Consider the following 15,437-nt stretch of genomic DNA (forward strand, 5'->3'; position numbering starts at 1 on the left):
TTTCTTTTTGGCTTCAAATTCTATTCTTTTGCCATCTTCCCAGCAGAAGAGCATCAAGATTGAAAAAGAAGGTGATGAGAAGAAGATGAAAAAGAGGTTTCAGAGCATTTTACCGCAGCCTCGCCGGTCTAGTCGTCATGACCCTAATGCAAGTAAGTCATTCTGAACATTTTAGTGGAAGGGATGTGGCTGAAATGGTGGGTTTTATAGCACACAGATGTGCTACTTTCTATCCATGAAAACTGGTAGATGCAGTATTTCTGACACACATGCTGTTGTGGATGTTTGGGTCCTATCACATCAGTTAGTGGACATGTTTCTCAGCCAGTCCATGCTCACACATACGTATGTGGCAATGTGTGCAGTTTTAATTTTCCTTTTTCTTGAAATCTTCTCATTGTGCTTTCCATGCACTTTTCATTATATGCATACCAGTCTTCCATGGGTTAAGTGAATCATTTGTCCCTCCCAACTGCCGGGATAATATGATTGGTGTCAATGTCAGCTGCATAGGCTGTGTTTCTCTAGCTGCTAGCATTGGCCAATTTGATGAATTGACTGAGGTGTCAAGAGTATTGAACTAGGAGCTTAGGCTGCCCACATTCTGACCAGCATTACCCTCTGTTTCAGTAACTCGCGCCATGGAGACCCACAAGCAGCGGCCAGTGAAGCAGGTCTCTCAGCAAGTCATCAACATCTCTTCTGACCACTCGGACACCAACCGGATCCGACCAAGTCTGTCAAGCGACAGCTCTGAGGCAACACTCACCCCCTCTGTGACAACGTCTCCCACACCATATACTTCTGCTGGCCCCTTAGACTCCACCAGCCATGATGGTGATCTTGGTAAGCTTACTCTTCTTTTTAATTTCTTTTTTTCTGGATTTCAGGGTTAAGAGGGCTTGTTGGAATAGAATACTGATCAATACAGACAGTGGTGACTCACACTCTGACCCACTGCTTCATTGATGCAAAAAAAAAAATTAGAAAATACCAGTTTATGGCAGATATATTTCAAGACTTAAAATGTCCCACTGTTCATGAGAAACCTGCAGTGCCAACTGACTTTAAAATCTCCTAGAGAGAGCCCACCTGATACCTGCCACACTGTGCTTTTTGTTAAATGAGGTTATAATTGTTACGTGTCAAAGTGTCTCCCGTCGATTCACAGTGCTAACTTTGTCTTGTTTTAGCTGTACCTCCCCTGTCTGCTGTCACAAAGCAGAGTGACTTGATTTTTTCTGTGGATATAACTGATTCAGCACCTCGCACACCCAATAATATATTTGAGTTTCCTAATTCTCCTCTGGACAACCTGCAGGAAGATGAGAGGGACATTGATCGGTGAGTAGAGAAGGCTTTTACTACTTTTTTTGTTCAGTCAGAATCACAGTGGTAGTCAATCTCAATGCAGTACAAAGTTTATAACATTACTGGGTATAAAAGTACAGTTCTGTGTCTATAGCAGTGTACAGAACATATACTGTGTCTACCCACTTTAAATATGGGGGAATTCAAAGCAGGTTGGAAGTCAGAGTTAGCCATTCCATTGAGCCATACGCCGTTCTGTTATTTGGCTGTTTTCAGTGTACTGCAAGGTGTTTTTGGAATGGTATTTGTGGTTTTAATGTGGATAATTAATTAACAATTATTTGCATTAGCTCTACATAAAAGCTATTTCCATTTATGACATTGCTTCAAACTGAACAGCAAATAACTTCTATTCCTTGACAACTTACAGGACCCCTACCTCAGCATTAACATATTTTATGCTGAGTATTTTTCAGAATATTAAGTAGCTAAGAGTTCTAAATAGACAAACAATCACAAGCCGTCGGTCAATATCGGGTCAGAACACAAAAGCTGCAAATAATTAGCACATTCCAAAGGTGTTTCAGGCTTAACACTGAGCATAGGCTTTTCTTTTGTTTTATTATTTGGGTTTCTTTTTTATAGACCACTAATAATAGCCCTACATTCTTTGTTACAGAGTAGATGACTTTGTCCAATGTAGTGTAGTCAACTTACCCTTCCTGCTATGTGATGAAATGGTTAACAGCGTAAGCAGTTATTTTATCAGATGCATCTCCTTAAGTGTACACCATTCAGATAAAAGCAGCCAGGCATGTCTTACCTCAGGATACATTGTCTTTGTGGCTGCCGTTACAATACAATACAATACAGTTTATTTTTGTATAGCCCAAAATCACACCGGAAGTGCCGCAATGGACTTTAACAGGCCCTGGCACTACATAAGTGTTCCAATATAAAGTGACTTGTTTAAATATAGCGCCTTCCCACAAGCACTCTATATAATTATCCTGTCTTCACCACCATAGCAGTTGTTTAAGTACAGTAGTCCAATGCTAATGAGTTTTTGTGAAGAGGAAGATCACAAACTACTTTGCGCATATGTGGCTCCAATCCATTGTTGTGCTTCTGTAGCGGCTTTAGAATGGCTGCTGGTGATTTGGAAGAAGACAGACACAGCAATACCCAAATTCTGCCGTTTATTCTACAAAAGCGTCATCCACTTTTTTCTACAAGACAAGCAGTAAAGGGCACAGTCAGCACATGTAATGTCAGGCGCTCTCTGTCTCCTGCAAAAGCGTCCTCCAGCTTTTGCCAGGAGCCTGCTGTACGTCACAGGTGCGTCCTATGGGTGTTACATTATTTAAAGCCCCCCCCTGCTACAACAGACAAATAAGAACTATATACAACAGATACAATGATTACATTCACATTAAACAAAATTCACAATATATAAAACAGAAGAATTTCAGTATAAAAAAATATAGTTTTGAGAATGTTCACAATAAAACAAACTAACTCAGCCACACTTCATTGCTTACCAGTAGTGGGGGCACAAAAAATCTCCTCAAGGCAGCCTTTAGTTTGACATTATATAGATGGTGGCGCTAATGCCTTTAAGGAGTATTTCATGCTCCTGCTCCATCACATCTGCCTACCTACCTGCCTGCTTCACTGGCCCTCTAAACATTTTTTCTCATTACTTAATCCACAGATAAACATCATTTTCACTAATTACTTTTTATGACGTGATGAATAGGTAGGGGTCTGAGAGGAAACCGCAGTTGTCAATGTGAGTGTGAGTGTGTGTGGAATGTTCCTTGAATATTTTCACATTCAGCATTGGATATGGTGATATTTATGCATATTTTTGTTAATATTTTGAAACTTACTCCCTGTGCATATTTATATAATTTGATTTCCCTCCAATCTTTTGCAGTGCCAAAAATCATAAAAAAAACAAAAAAAAAATCAGTTGTTTACACATTGGGATTTACATCAAAACTTGTTGGTTCATTAACCTGCTTTTTGACCCAAAGCAAAAAAGTAATTTTTGCTCCAGATGTCATAAAAATTATGGAAGAAATTGAATTATAAATGTGTACTAGCAGAACTCCTTGGAAAAATGTGAATTCTTTATGGAGACATTAAATAAAAAAGCATGGTTTGTTTAATGTTGATATTACACGCAATGTTGGGTAACTCAGCTAAGTTTCATGTAGTGATTTTAACAATTTGATATCTTAGAGTGCTAAACTGATCACCGTAAATAAATCATATCGGTCAAAAAGAGTCAAAATGCATGTTCATATTTTACAGAGTATATCAGAAACTTAGAGCTATGTGGGGATTAATATATTCATGATTTGTTTGTTGGCCATACCAGCTCTGAACGTTCATTAATCCCCTCAACACATGAATGCCACCTTAGGAATTTACTGATCACTTGCTATGCTGGGGGGCTTGCATGAACAAAGCCAAAGGTGAGTACCTCAGGAGAGTTGACTACGCCATTTTCCAGGGCATTACCTCATATAATTGCTAGGAATTGCCATCTTATTTAAGAACAAAGTTACAAAATTGGTAGGTAAAGAATAAAAAAAAAGTCATGAAGACCTTGCAAACTAAAGACGCACAGATGTTAAACTGAGTGGAATAGTTGTAAGAAATTGGAAAATAAATGTTTCTCGATGAGAAGTTTATTCACAGAGAAGCCTAGGAGTTTTATTTTGCAAGGATAGTTATTTGAAATTGGGCAGATTCTGGAACAATGCAATCCATCCCAAACAGGAGAAAACAAGTAAGCCCACTGCAGGGGATTCTATTGTGATTTTTACTGGCTGATTCCAAACACACTGATTCTTAAAGTATTGCATTGTCTTCAAGTATCACGTGGGTGATTTAAATGAGTAAAGCTACACCATAATGCATCATTTTATGCAGAGATTAAAATGTTGGAACACTGTAATCCTGAAGTAACAAACTGTAAGTGACAGTTTCAACTCCATTTGTTTCCTTGCCTGCTTTCGTCATTTTGTGCTTACTGGGCTCTGGGAGCAGATTTTACCAGTTTTGGGCACAAGACAAGGACCTTTTGCAAAAAGTTAGTGCCAGATGCCTTGTTGATTTCAGTTACATTCACTTTTTGTTTACATGCCGTTTCATTATTTAAGCCTGGTTTGTCTAATACAAACCTTGGGTATTCACTTTTTAAAAATTTACCTCCAGCTGTGATTGGCAGTTAACTTTTTCCTTATCAAATGGCAATGTAAAATGACCACAACTGACCACCTCCGCCATTGTTTCAGGGGACCTTCATGCCCAGTTACATTGGTTTGAATCTTGCATTTTTACACTATTAATTTACAAAGCAAACTTTTTACACTCATGTAGAATGTAACACTCCTGGGTAGTATATTGTGTACTGTGCAAATGAGTCCTACTTAATAGATTAATGTGGAATATACTGTATAGCTAAATAGATAGATAGAACTTAATTAATGCCCAAGAGCAGAGTTGGCTTTTACAGATGCTGAAGAAATATAGAAATACAACAACCCCGTCCCCGTCAAACAAATATCAGAAATTCAGATAAGAAGGGGAGAAAAACTTCTGACATAGCTAATGATGAGAGAGTGCTTGTCTCATAAAATTAAGGGATGACTGTAAGCAAACAAATGGATAACATGTTGTAAATTACTTCAGTGCTGCTTGTTAGAACAAATCTCCTATAGAGTAGTGTAAAACATCGTAGGAAAAACTGGAATAGCGATGAATAATGACGTAACAGAGTGCATGTCATCTGAAAGGAAAGTGAAATGGAGAAAAATCTGCAGGTTGCTTCAAGGCATTTGGTAGACGTCTTATATCTCAGCTGCCACTCTTTGCCCCTGTGGGGTAACTTGGGGTTTGTGGGGTTCACATGGTTGAGCAAAAGACACAACACCAGACTATAAACCTGAAAGCTTACCAGTAGTGGGGGCACACATGTACAGTGTTGTACATGTGAAATCCCACCTTTCTTCTAACATTAATCAGCACCAAAGCATTAAGAAAATTCAACCTCCTTCAGGTTTTATGATTATTATGATGATCCAGAAAGCTGGATATGTGCAGCAGTTAATCCTGTTTGGCATATGGTATTGGCTGCAATGCAAATGTCCCATCAACTTCGCATATATGTATTTTAGCAAATGTGACCATTTCATGTTACTGTAGAGCGTATAGATGCTTTGTTTGCATGTATGATTTCATGTGTGCAGTGGTGCTCATCTCCCAACAGTTCATTAATTGTTAACCTAAAATTTTAGTTTAAAAAGAGTACAGCAGCACAAAAATCTGTCTCAACAAGACACAACTTTGAACATCATAAGGATAAAGTAATGCAGATTGCAAGCCCATTACTGCAATGCTTCACCATTTAAGATGGTGAAAGCCACCAATTACGAACATTGGGTGCAGTAGAATGTGGCACATTTGGGTTATTTGTCTAATAAAATTAGAAAGAATACCAACCTCTAATCAGCTTATTGCCAGCCATTTTTGAAGATCAAACATCTGTCTGATAACCGTCTCTGTTCTTTTGATTGGAACATTACTAGTTATCACAGGATATATATGTGCAACATTCTGCTTGACAGCTGCTTCCAGCATCTTCCACTAGCAAAGGCAGCAGTGCCCTCAAATGGCGGTGAATCAGCAGTGAAGCCAAAACTGTGGAGAGCCATTCTTGGGGACCTTCAGAAAGTTTTGGGGGAAGTGGAAAGAGATACAGTAGTATATATTTTTTGATTATTTAAGCATCATATTTGGCCAACTTCTATTTCTCAGTTTACCACCTGTAAATTTGTTTGTCTTGAATGCATCTCTGTAGTTAGCATACATAGTCCAAAAATAGATGTATTTGTCTGAATATTAGCAAAAATATAAACACAGAGCATCAACCTGTGTACTCAGTCATCTGTTTTCTTTTATCAAAGAGTGACTATGGTGGCTGCAAGCATTTCATGCTTCCATTCCCACTTGCTGTAGCTAAGGCTGACAGTTTTTGAATTAATTACCAGAGTATTCTGTTAAGTGTAAATGAGCAGATCCCATTAAATTTCCAGGATTGTTAACCTGGGAATTCCTCTGGTTCTATTTAAGTGAAGTGCCTAATGGTTTTCACATAAATGTAATGCTGAACATTCCTTAAACTGCAAATGCCAATCTTTAATATCACTGAAGGGGTTTTCCAGTGAATTATTTTTTTATCAATTTTTTATTTTTTTGTTGTTTATGTCACAGTGTTTCTATGTATATCCTTGCAAAACATTTAAAAACATCATGCCTATCATCTTTGAATCTGTATAGATGCCTCAAGAATACTTCAAGAAAATATTTTAGTAACTGCTTAAAATTGTATTTGAGGCAATGAATAAGAGAACAAGCACCAGCATGGGGCAAAATCCTGTGGGCCTGCGATGCTTTGTATAATAAGATTGGCCTCACACAAGTAACCACCTCCATAAGCCTAACAATCACAGACAAGCAAATGTTCAGTACTGGGACAGTCGTCATGTGTGAAACAACTATCACACCTGTTGACATTTTGTATTTGCTGTGGAGCTGTTCTAAATGTTTGTTTGCCAGCCAGGGGGTCAAAACGATAAATAAACAAAATGATTAAACTCAGTGCAAGTAATAGCCATACTGGTAAAGATAAATTAGGTATATGAAGCATCATTAATCTTCTCAGCAACAGCTGTCTAGCTGTAGATTAATCCAGAAAATAGTAGCTGTTTAGCTTAGCTTTAAATGCTGAATATGAGGGCACATTCTTCATATCTGGCAGTCTGTGAATGTACCCTATCAAAGTGCAAAAGCAAAATATTTGAATATTATTGACTTGCAGGAAAAAAAATCCCATTCTCAACTGTCTAGAAGCCAGCCATTATTGAATATCATACCACAGTAACGCAGATCTGTTAATGGGGACTTTCTTGTGTATTATGCCCTCAGGTTTACTGATGTCACGTCTGTAGCAGGCTTAACCTGCTTTTTATCTACAGTCATAGCAAGATCATGTAAATATATTACCAGATGTGAATAGAGTCAGATGTTTAAAAAAAGGTTTCAGGTAATGGGAGCTTAGAAAATGGAGGAAAGGGTACAACACAGATGTATGTGTTGTCTATCAACTACAATGAATTTCTCAGCTTTAACACATTCTTCTTTATCATGGCACTGGAGAGTAACATCCGTCCATCCATTTTCCAACCCGTTGAATCCGAATGTTTTGCATATCAGTTTTACATGTAAATCAGAAATTCACTGAACTCTTTATACCCGACAGTACTGTCAAGTATACTACTGTATCAAAAGTTTTAATCCTGATACACAACCAGTTCCTGAAATCTTAGGGTGGCTGACAGAACATACCCATTATGCATATCTTGTCTTGATCTCAAGTTTTCTTTTGTTGCAGAATCTATGATCAAGGAACTCCTAAGGCAGTCAGAAGGTAAGGTCCTTGGTCTTATTGCTCATGACTTTTTATTGGTGTTGACTCTTTTTGCACAATATTTATTTCCTGATCAATTTTGTGTTGCCATCTGTCTGTCTGTCAAGAGGCAGTTTGGCATTCAGAAGTATGTACGTCTTCTAAAGCTGTCGCCCCCCCACAGGACAGAGTCTCAGAGCTATAGTGAAGGTCAAAGTGAAGATGACCAGTACAACGATTTTGACCAAGAGCAGGACCCACCTAACTGGCAGCAACTGGTGAGCCGGGACATTTTGGCAGGCCTGACTCCACATGAGATCAAGAGACAGGAAGTCATTAATGGTAAGTAGCTTCTGGTATGGTAGCCATAAAAAGTCAGACCTTTATCTGTGTGACATAGATAGATAGATAGATAGATAGATAGATAGATAGATAGATAGATAGATAGATAGATAGATAGATAGATAGATAGATAGATAGATAGATAGATACTTTATTAATGTATTGTAGTTCTTAGAAATCTCATGTATCTTACGTAAAGTGTATATATGAATCGGTGCATAATAGGCTTAGTTCTTTTTAGCATATTATAAACCAGTGTGAATGTTTGTGTTTTTAACTAACCTTGTGGTTGGCTCTTTTTTTTTTTAATGTAGAGCTTTAAAAAGTAATATTTTTAATTAGCACAGTTAACTTAGTGTTTGTTATCATTGTTTGATAGTTGGGTGAAGATGATGACAGACGTTTTCCCGTCTTACCGTGGAAGTAACTTAATGTCATATATATAGTAAAATAGCCAAAATTTTGGCTGTTTGCTTGCACTTCAAATCAGTTGTACCTTTTTAACTCCCAGTGCCGACTGATAATCAGAACCTGAATACTTCTTACAATTTTCTTATATGACTTTTTTTTTTGGTCCCAGTTTGGCATTGCATGTCTCTTTGCAAAGTGAAGTGTATGTCTTGCACAACCAGTGCCTTTCATTTGTTATCCAGTCTGTTTTGACTTATTATAATTGTGTAATGCAGCCAGTATAACCCTAGTTGTAACCCTAACCCTAACGGCTATGGTATAGCCAATATCCCCTACCCCAATCCTAACATAGAAGAACATACAATACTCCCATTAACCCTGGTTAGATGTAGAACGACCAAATTCTGGTAATGTGAGTAACAATGTGCATGAGAGAGATAGACAGATAGCTAGAAGGGTGCTTGGTGTGACATCCGGACAGATGAAGGAAGACAAACAAATCTGATGGTCGAATGTGGAAGTACAGGAGAGTATATAGAGGAAGAGGTTGGCAAAGAAAAGGGGTAGTCAGAGAGATGAAGAAAGTAGACAGGATTTCAGAGAGATAAGGCATAAAGTGAAGAGAGAGGTGACGAGGGCTAAAGATTATATAGCTTACAAAGTGGGAAGGAGAGAATTTATTTTCAGCAAACAACCAGACTTTTTATTCATGTATACATTTCCTTTTCCAATTAGTCAAGCAGTAATTACTGGTAGCTCATGCAGATAATTGGGGGAAGTGCAACATCTTTCTGCACTTTTTTTCTCAGATGGCACGCTTTATTGTAAATGAGTCAACCCATCTTAACTTAAATGGTGAAGCGAGCCATCAGAGTTATGTTGATTGCTGAACTTGCACACATCCATATTACTAGCCAAGTATCCCTTGTTTTGTGCTAAAAATATAAATTCAGAAGACGAGTAAAATAGGTCAGTGTACAAAGTGACTTGTCCTAATTTCTGTCATTAATAAATGCATTATAAAATTGTAATTCTCTAAGAGTGTGCCACCCCACTTCCCTAATTTCTGTGTGTTCTCCTCCAATGCCACATTCAGATACTTCATTTTCCAAATGTAGTTTGCAACAAAGTGTCAGACTTGGTTTTTAATCTGAAACAGAATTGTTTATAATGCAGTCCATTTATGGGTCTTATGAAGCGTTTTATTATATTTTAGTTTCTTTTCGTATTGCTTATGGACAATTTTCTTTCAAAGCTCTTAATGTTTTAAAACGTTTTTTTTTTTTTTTTAATAATTTCAATAGTCCTAGGCTTTTTTTTTTTTATTTTCTCAATCATACATTTAAGAAAATGTATACATGTTCATACTATATTTTTCAATGTAATGTGAAAACTTGATCATGCATGGGATGTTAAAAATGATTTTGGTCCATCAGACAATCCAAAAGTTTCAAAAGTCGTACACACACTGACATCCGACACCGCTGATGAGCTTCATAATGCACAAATGATAAAATACTTGTGTTTCAGGAGGTTATTAAAAATACACAGTATATGTGTTTAGGCTGCAGCCCACTGCTCCTGTGTAATGTAATACCAAGTCTGGTTTGGAGATGTTACTGGAGTTTAAAGATCGCAGATTTAGTCCGTGTGAAGATTCTTGTAATCAGCTGTGGCTATATGACCTGTGACATTTACTGTAAGCTCATCTTTTCTCTGCACACCACGTCTCTATAGACAGACTAACTCTAGCATATGAGGGGGTTATGTGATCTTTTTCCAGATTTTAACTTTCAAGAGATTTAGAGATTAGTCTTTAGGCAGTAAACACATGGCCTACCTTGGCTGTCGTCATTGCTTAGTGTTTATCTCATTATTCCTAACAGCCTATCCTTACATTTTGATTTTTTTTCAGGCCCTGCAGATAATTAACCATTGAGCTCTGCTCAAACACTGCTGCAGAATCTGACACCTCACAACCGTTTCTGGGTTTTCTCACCACTAGTCTTTTCTCTCCCAATCCTTAGAACTGTTCTACACTGAACGTGCCCACATCAGAATGCTGCGAGTGCTGGACCAGGTCTTCTATCAGAAGCTGAGTCGAGAGGCCATCCTGCCTCCAGCTGCCCTCAAACACATCTTCTCCAACCTTGATGAAATTCTTCAGCTCCATGGTGAGAATACATTGTGCGCATGTTGCCTGTTTGAGGTGATCTGCTAGCCCTAATAGTGTAGTCAGAACTGAATGCAAAATTGTTGTGTAGGTTTTGGTGTCAGTTCACTCAGATTTTATTCTTTGCTTAGTTTGGCATTTTCATAAATATATTGATGGATAGCATTTGGGAAAGGGCTGTGACAGAATGTTCCTGGGCCTTCAAACCTTAGGAGCCTACAAAGCTTTTAAAATACACTTAAGCTGATAGCAGGGTTTTGCTGTTAAGCCAAGTATCTTAGCATCTGCACCAGATCTTTTTGAGTCCAAGCTAGCACTGCACTGACATGTAGAGAAACGCAGTTCTCTTTGCAAAAGCCACAGTGAATGCCAGAAATGATACCTGGGATATTTAGAGGAGGATGTTGATGCCTGACAGTGGTATCAAAATGTTATCTATGGATTTATAAAGACCCACTTAACATTTTATTTTCTTTGCCACTTCTTTCTGCAGCTTCCATACTGGAACAAATGGCTGCAATTCGGAAGAAGCATGAAACATCTGTAATTGACCAGATTGGAGATGATCTGCTGTCCTGGGTAAGACATATGGGTCTAAAGTACAAAGCAGTCTACAAAGTAGATGGGCTTAAAAAGAGAGAGGTTTATCGGAGCATGTCTGATTAAAATGTGCCACTGCTGCAGGAGTTATGAGACAGAGAGGGGATTGCCTGGGTCTGTCTTTATAATGCTCTTCACAATATATGCAGGGCCATAGCATAGTTTCTTTAAGATCCTAAATGAATGAAGTCCATCTACGTATGGGTCCCAGCTGCTTACATTAGAATCATAATCTGTTGAATGATTCTAGCAGTCTTCCTTTATTAATAAAGACTAATTTTCTGCTTACATTCATGTTCCCAGTTTAGCGGTTCTGAGGAGGAAAAGATCAGGACAGCTGTCAGCACATTTTGTAGCAATCAGCCATTTGCATTAGAGCTTATTAAGACACGGCAAAAGAAGGATTCAAGATTCCTAACCTTCATGCAGGTGAGAAGGAGTGCCCTGGAGCTTATTGTAGAAGTGAAGGCAGTAGAATTGTTGGCTTACTGATGATCATCTCTGCCATGGGTGTTGTTTTAGGAAGCAGAGAGTAATCCTCTGTGCAAGCGACTTCAGCTGAAGGACATCATTCCTACTGAAATGCAGAGGCTCACTAAGTATCCACTCCTCTTGGAAAATATTGCTAAGTACACAGGTGCGTATATATCTGTTGTGTCCCTTCACCTACCCACCATTTAGTTGTCATATTCTTACTCCTTCATTGCTCTTGTAGAGGACACTGAAGAGAAAGAGAAGGTGAAAAGAGCTGGGGAATGTTGCCGGCAAATTCTCAACTATGTCAATCAGGTTGTGAAGGAGTCCGAGAATAAGCAGGCAAGTTGGGATGCACATGCTCTTTTGACCCTTTCAAATTCAGGTACATTTTGGAGGGTGGTCAGATGGACACTGCTTAGGGATGTATCTGTTGGGGGACACTGAGAACACCGGGGTGATGTTGGTAACTTGTTTGAGACCTTTAGAACATCTAAACAGGATGCAAGTGACTGTTAGGGACACTCTTGAGAACACTTTGTATTGACGTGACTTCTGGGAATGTGGGAATGGTTGCAGGCATTGTTGAGTGCAGGTGGGGATGAGTGAGTGCTGATCCCATTCTGAGAACTCATTGAAGTAAAATGACTTGAATAATGACAGAAACTTGTGAATGTGCAGGACCTCTAGAGATACTCTGTGACAATGGACACTTGTCTGCCAGGAATATTTTGAAAATGCAGTGAATGAAAAAGTAAAGCATTGCCAACACAGTGTGGGTATGAATGACTGGTGAGGATGTGTGGAGGGATTTATTTAGTGTACTAATTAAGACACTTGGAGAGGGTTTGTGAGAGACTGTTGGTAAAAACAGGAAGCAGTGTATAGAACCAAAGGATCATAAAGGAGAATGTGATGTTTTCTGAGCTACTCAATGGAGTGAATTATTTTTTGACTAACTTCTCTTGCAGCGGCTAGAAGATTACCAGAGGAGACTGGACTTGTCCTCGCTGAAGCAGAGCGAGTATCCAATGATCTCAGAGTTCAGAGTGAGTCGAGTGTCCTGAAAGTAATAGACGACATCTTATCATTATTTTCTTCATTAATTACTCCTTTCCTATTGTTTCTCTGTTTCTTCAGAATTTAGACTTGACCAAGAGGAAGATGATTCATGAAGGGCACCTGACTTGGAAAGTAAACAGGGACAAGACAATTGGTGAGCAAAGGCATGCTGGGGCTAATGGACAAACCCCACTGGTCACTGCTTTCTTCCTAGTTTTCTAATAAACATCCCGTTTGTGTTGTATGACAGTTGATTTTTCTGTAATTCACTTCATCCACTTTAGCTGTCTTGGGTCTGATTGTTAGCGGGTAGGGCACACACGTTGCAAGGCACTGTACACCTCCTACTTTTGAATGAGCCTGAAGCTCTAAATACCTAGCATGTAGGGCCCGTTAACCTTATTTACTGGTGGTCCTGGTTTGAATGCTCTGTTTCTTATTCCAGTGTTACAGGCGTTTTATGGGTCATTATTCAAGTTGACATATTAACATTTTCACCCCCAGAACTCTACACTCTACTTTTGGAAGACATCCTGGTTCTTCTGCAGAAGCAGGATGACCGACTTATTTTCAAATGTCACAGTAAGAACTTGGCAGGTACAGCAGAGACCAAGCATGTGTTCAGTCCTGTCATTGAGCTCAATTCTGTGTGGGTTCGACCGGTTGCCACAGGTACGTTTCAGTATTTATGGGATGTTAGAGACCTGCTCTCATGGAGACTTTCACATCATCATATTCCCTGTCTTCTCTCTGTGCAGATAACAAGGCTTTCTTTGTAATCTCTATGTCTGACAATGGCGCACAGATCTACGAGCTAGTGGCCCAGACAGTTTCAGAGCAGAAAATGTAAGTGTTTGTGTCATTTAATATACCCAGCTGAAAAATAACTTGTATATGTTTTAGCAGTGGTCACGTGTAACTCTGTGTCTTGCAGGTGGCAGTACTTGATCACACAGAGAGCTGGATCTATCAACACCAAACCACTCAATGTAATCGCTCTGCCTCCCCAGGCCCCACCCATTAACGAGTAAGTGGCTTGATGACTGTGCCTTACAGAGTGAGAGCAGCATTTCTTTTATGATACACACCTGTCATTGCTTACATTGCAGCAGTGATCGTGGAGAAGAGGAGGAGGTAAGCGGGGTGCACCACAAGCTCAGCAAGGACTCTGATGGGCTTTCAGCAGCCAGCGGCCAACCCTCAGGTAATGCGATAGTGTTCACTTCCTTGTAGAGTTCAGTTTGTCAAGCGCTAGTCTAGGAGAAACAAAAAGTAGAAGAATTGCACATTTAAGAATAATCTTGGCTGTGTGTCACCATATTCACAGTAAGAGGGGTATCAGGTAGTTAGCAGCATTTCAGGTTGTGCTTAAAAGTACTCTATATGTAAGAATTGCGCTCGCTGCTGCTTATAAAAGCCTGAGTCTGTTAAACTCCCCCAGTACACTGAGGATTAACACACTATAACAGTAGCTATGCAAAGGTCTGAAGGATCTCATGTGGTGTTTCACTACTACTTGTAATATGTGCAGGTATGGTTCCTTTCCTGGAGGTACATTTTTAACAGACCTTTATAATTGACAGAAGTAAATCAGCCTTTTCATACATGTTTCAATTTATTGAAAACTGTTTTATTGAAATACTTGCTTGTAGCATACACTAAACTACAGTACATGCCACATTTCGGTTATAAAAACTGTCAGAGCAAAAACTGAAGGAAATTCAAATGTATTATCAAAAATAGATGTTCCGATGTAAAAGAACACTTTTTTTTGTTTTAGTTCTTATTGATTACTTCACTCTATTATGCCAGAAATGCGATGCAGTATTTATGTATTTCAGACTTCTGTCTTCGCACGTTATTTCTATGATTAGCCTTTTTAGAATTTTGAATGGTAAGCTTGTATTGTAATTAGTAAAATGGACATTCTTCTTCAACAAACTTTAGTACAGATACTCCATCCCCCCATCGCCAAAACCCATACATGCTCTGCTTTTGGATCTACACTTGCACTAAGAACAGATTTTTAAACATTTGTCTAGCACCCTCAAAGTATCGGCTCACTTCACTGTGCAACAGAATCGCAGAAAATGCAAAAGCTGTGGAGTTGAAAATTGAAAAATAAAATTGATAAATAACCACTAAGATGTCGGGTAGGTGAGCATTAAACAGGCACTGAGACAAGTGAAAGTGCAAACTACAACCCTGTTGAGATGTTGTGGCGTGATGGTAAGAAAGCCACAGATAAGTGAATGACCTGAAGCACTGTTGTAAGGAAGAATGGGTAAAAATAAAATAGTTGATTAAACATGTACAGAAAGTGATTGCTTTTAAGTGATTCTACATGCTACTAAATCATGGGAATGAGTTCATTTTGCACATTTTGATGTGTTTATTTTTTTTTTTTTTAAATAAAGAAAATGAGAGAATAAAATCTATTATGTCATTTAACAACCAGGGTAAGGCTGATTTAATTTTAAGGTTAAATGAGGATCTGATCATTGTTATGTCCTTGCATTTAAATAAATATATTGAAAACGTTTTTACATGATTGAAGGTCATAAAAAGAAAACTAATTTGTAT

At 38.5% G+C, this 15,437-nt stretch overlaps 1 protein-coding gene across 8 annotated transcripts in view; it reads left to right on the forward strand.

The window, feature by feature from the left end:
* LOC114656842 (rho guanine nucleotide exchange factor 12-like) overlaps positions 1–15,437 on the forward strand; it is a 162,480-nt gene that overhangs the window by 138,798 nt on the left and 8,245 nt on the right. For 5 of the 8 annotated variants that reach the window (XM_028808420.2, XM_028808422.2, XM_028808423.2 and 2 more), the window contains 16 exons: positions 44–152; positions 631–846; positions 1,194–1,344; positions 7,778–7,813; positions 7,977–8,134; positions 10,573–10,719; positions 11,212–11,297; positions 11,622–11,747; positions 11,841–11,955; positions 12,034–12,134; positions 12,764–12,841; positions 12,933–13,008; positions 13,359–13,526; positions 13,613–13,700; positions 13,789–13,881; positions 13,964–14,058. In XM_028808420.2, the coding sequence (XP_028664253.1) occupies positions 44–152; positions 631–846; positions 1,194–1,344; positions 7,778–7,813; positions 7,977–8,134; positions 10,573–10,719; positions 11,212–11,297; positions 11,622–11,747; positions 11,841–11,955; positions 12,034–12,134; positions 12,764–12,841; positions 12,933–13,008; positions 13,359–13,526; positions 13,613–13,700; positions 13,789–13,881; positions 13,964–14,058 (1,843 nt within the window). The remainder of the gene's footprint in view (positions 1–43; positions 153–630; positions 847–1,193; positions 1,345–7,777; positions 7,814–7,976; positions 8,135–10,572; positions 10,720–11,211; positions 11,298–11,621; positions 11,748–11,840; positions 11,956–12,033; positions 12,135–12,763; positions 12,842–12,932; positions 13,009–13,358; positions 13,527–13,612; positions 13,701–13,788; positions 13,882–13,963; positions 14,059–15,437) is intronic. The other 3 variants (XM_028808424.2, XM_051932410.1, XM_028808419.2) reach the window with 2 other exon arrangements.

This window comes from Erpetoichthys calabaricus, chromosome 9 (assembly GCF_900747795.2).
Source record: "Erpetoichthys calabaricus chromosome 9, fErpCal1.3, whole genome shotgun sequence".
Lineage (NCBI taxonomy): Eukaryota > Metazoa > Chordata > Cladistia > Polypteriformes > Polypteridae > Erpetoichthys > Erpetoichthys calabaricus.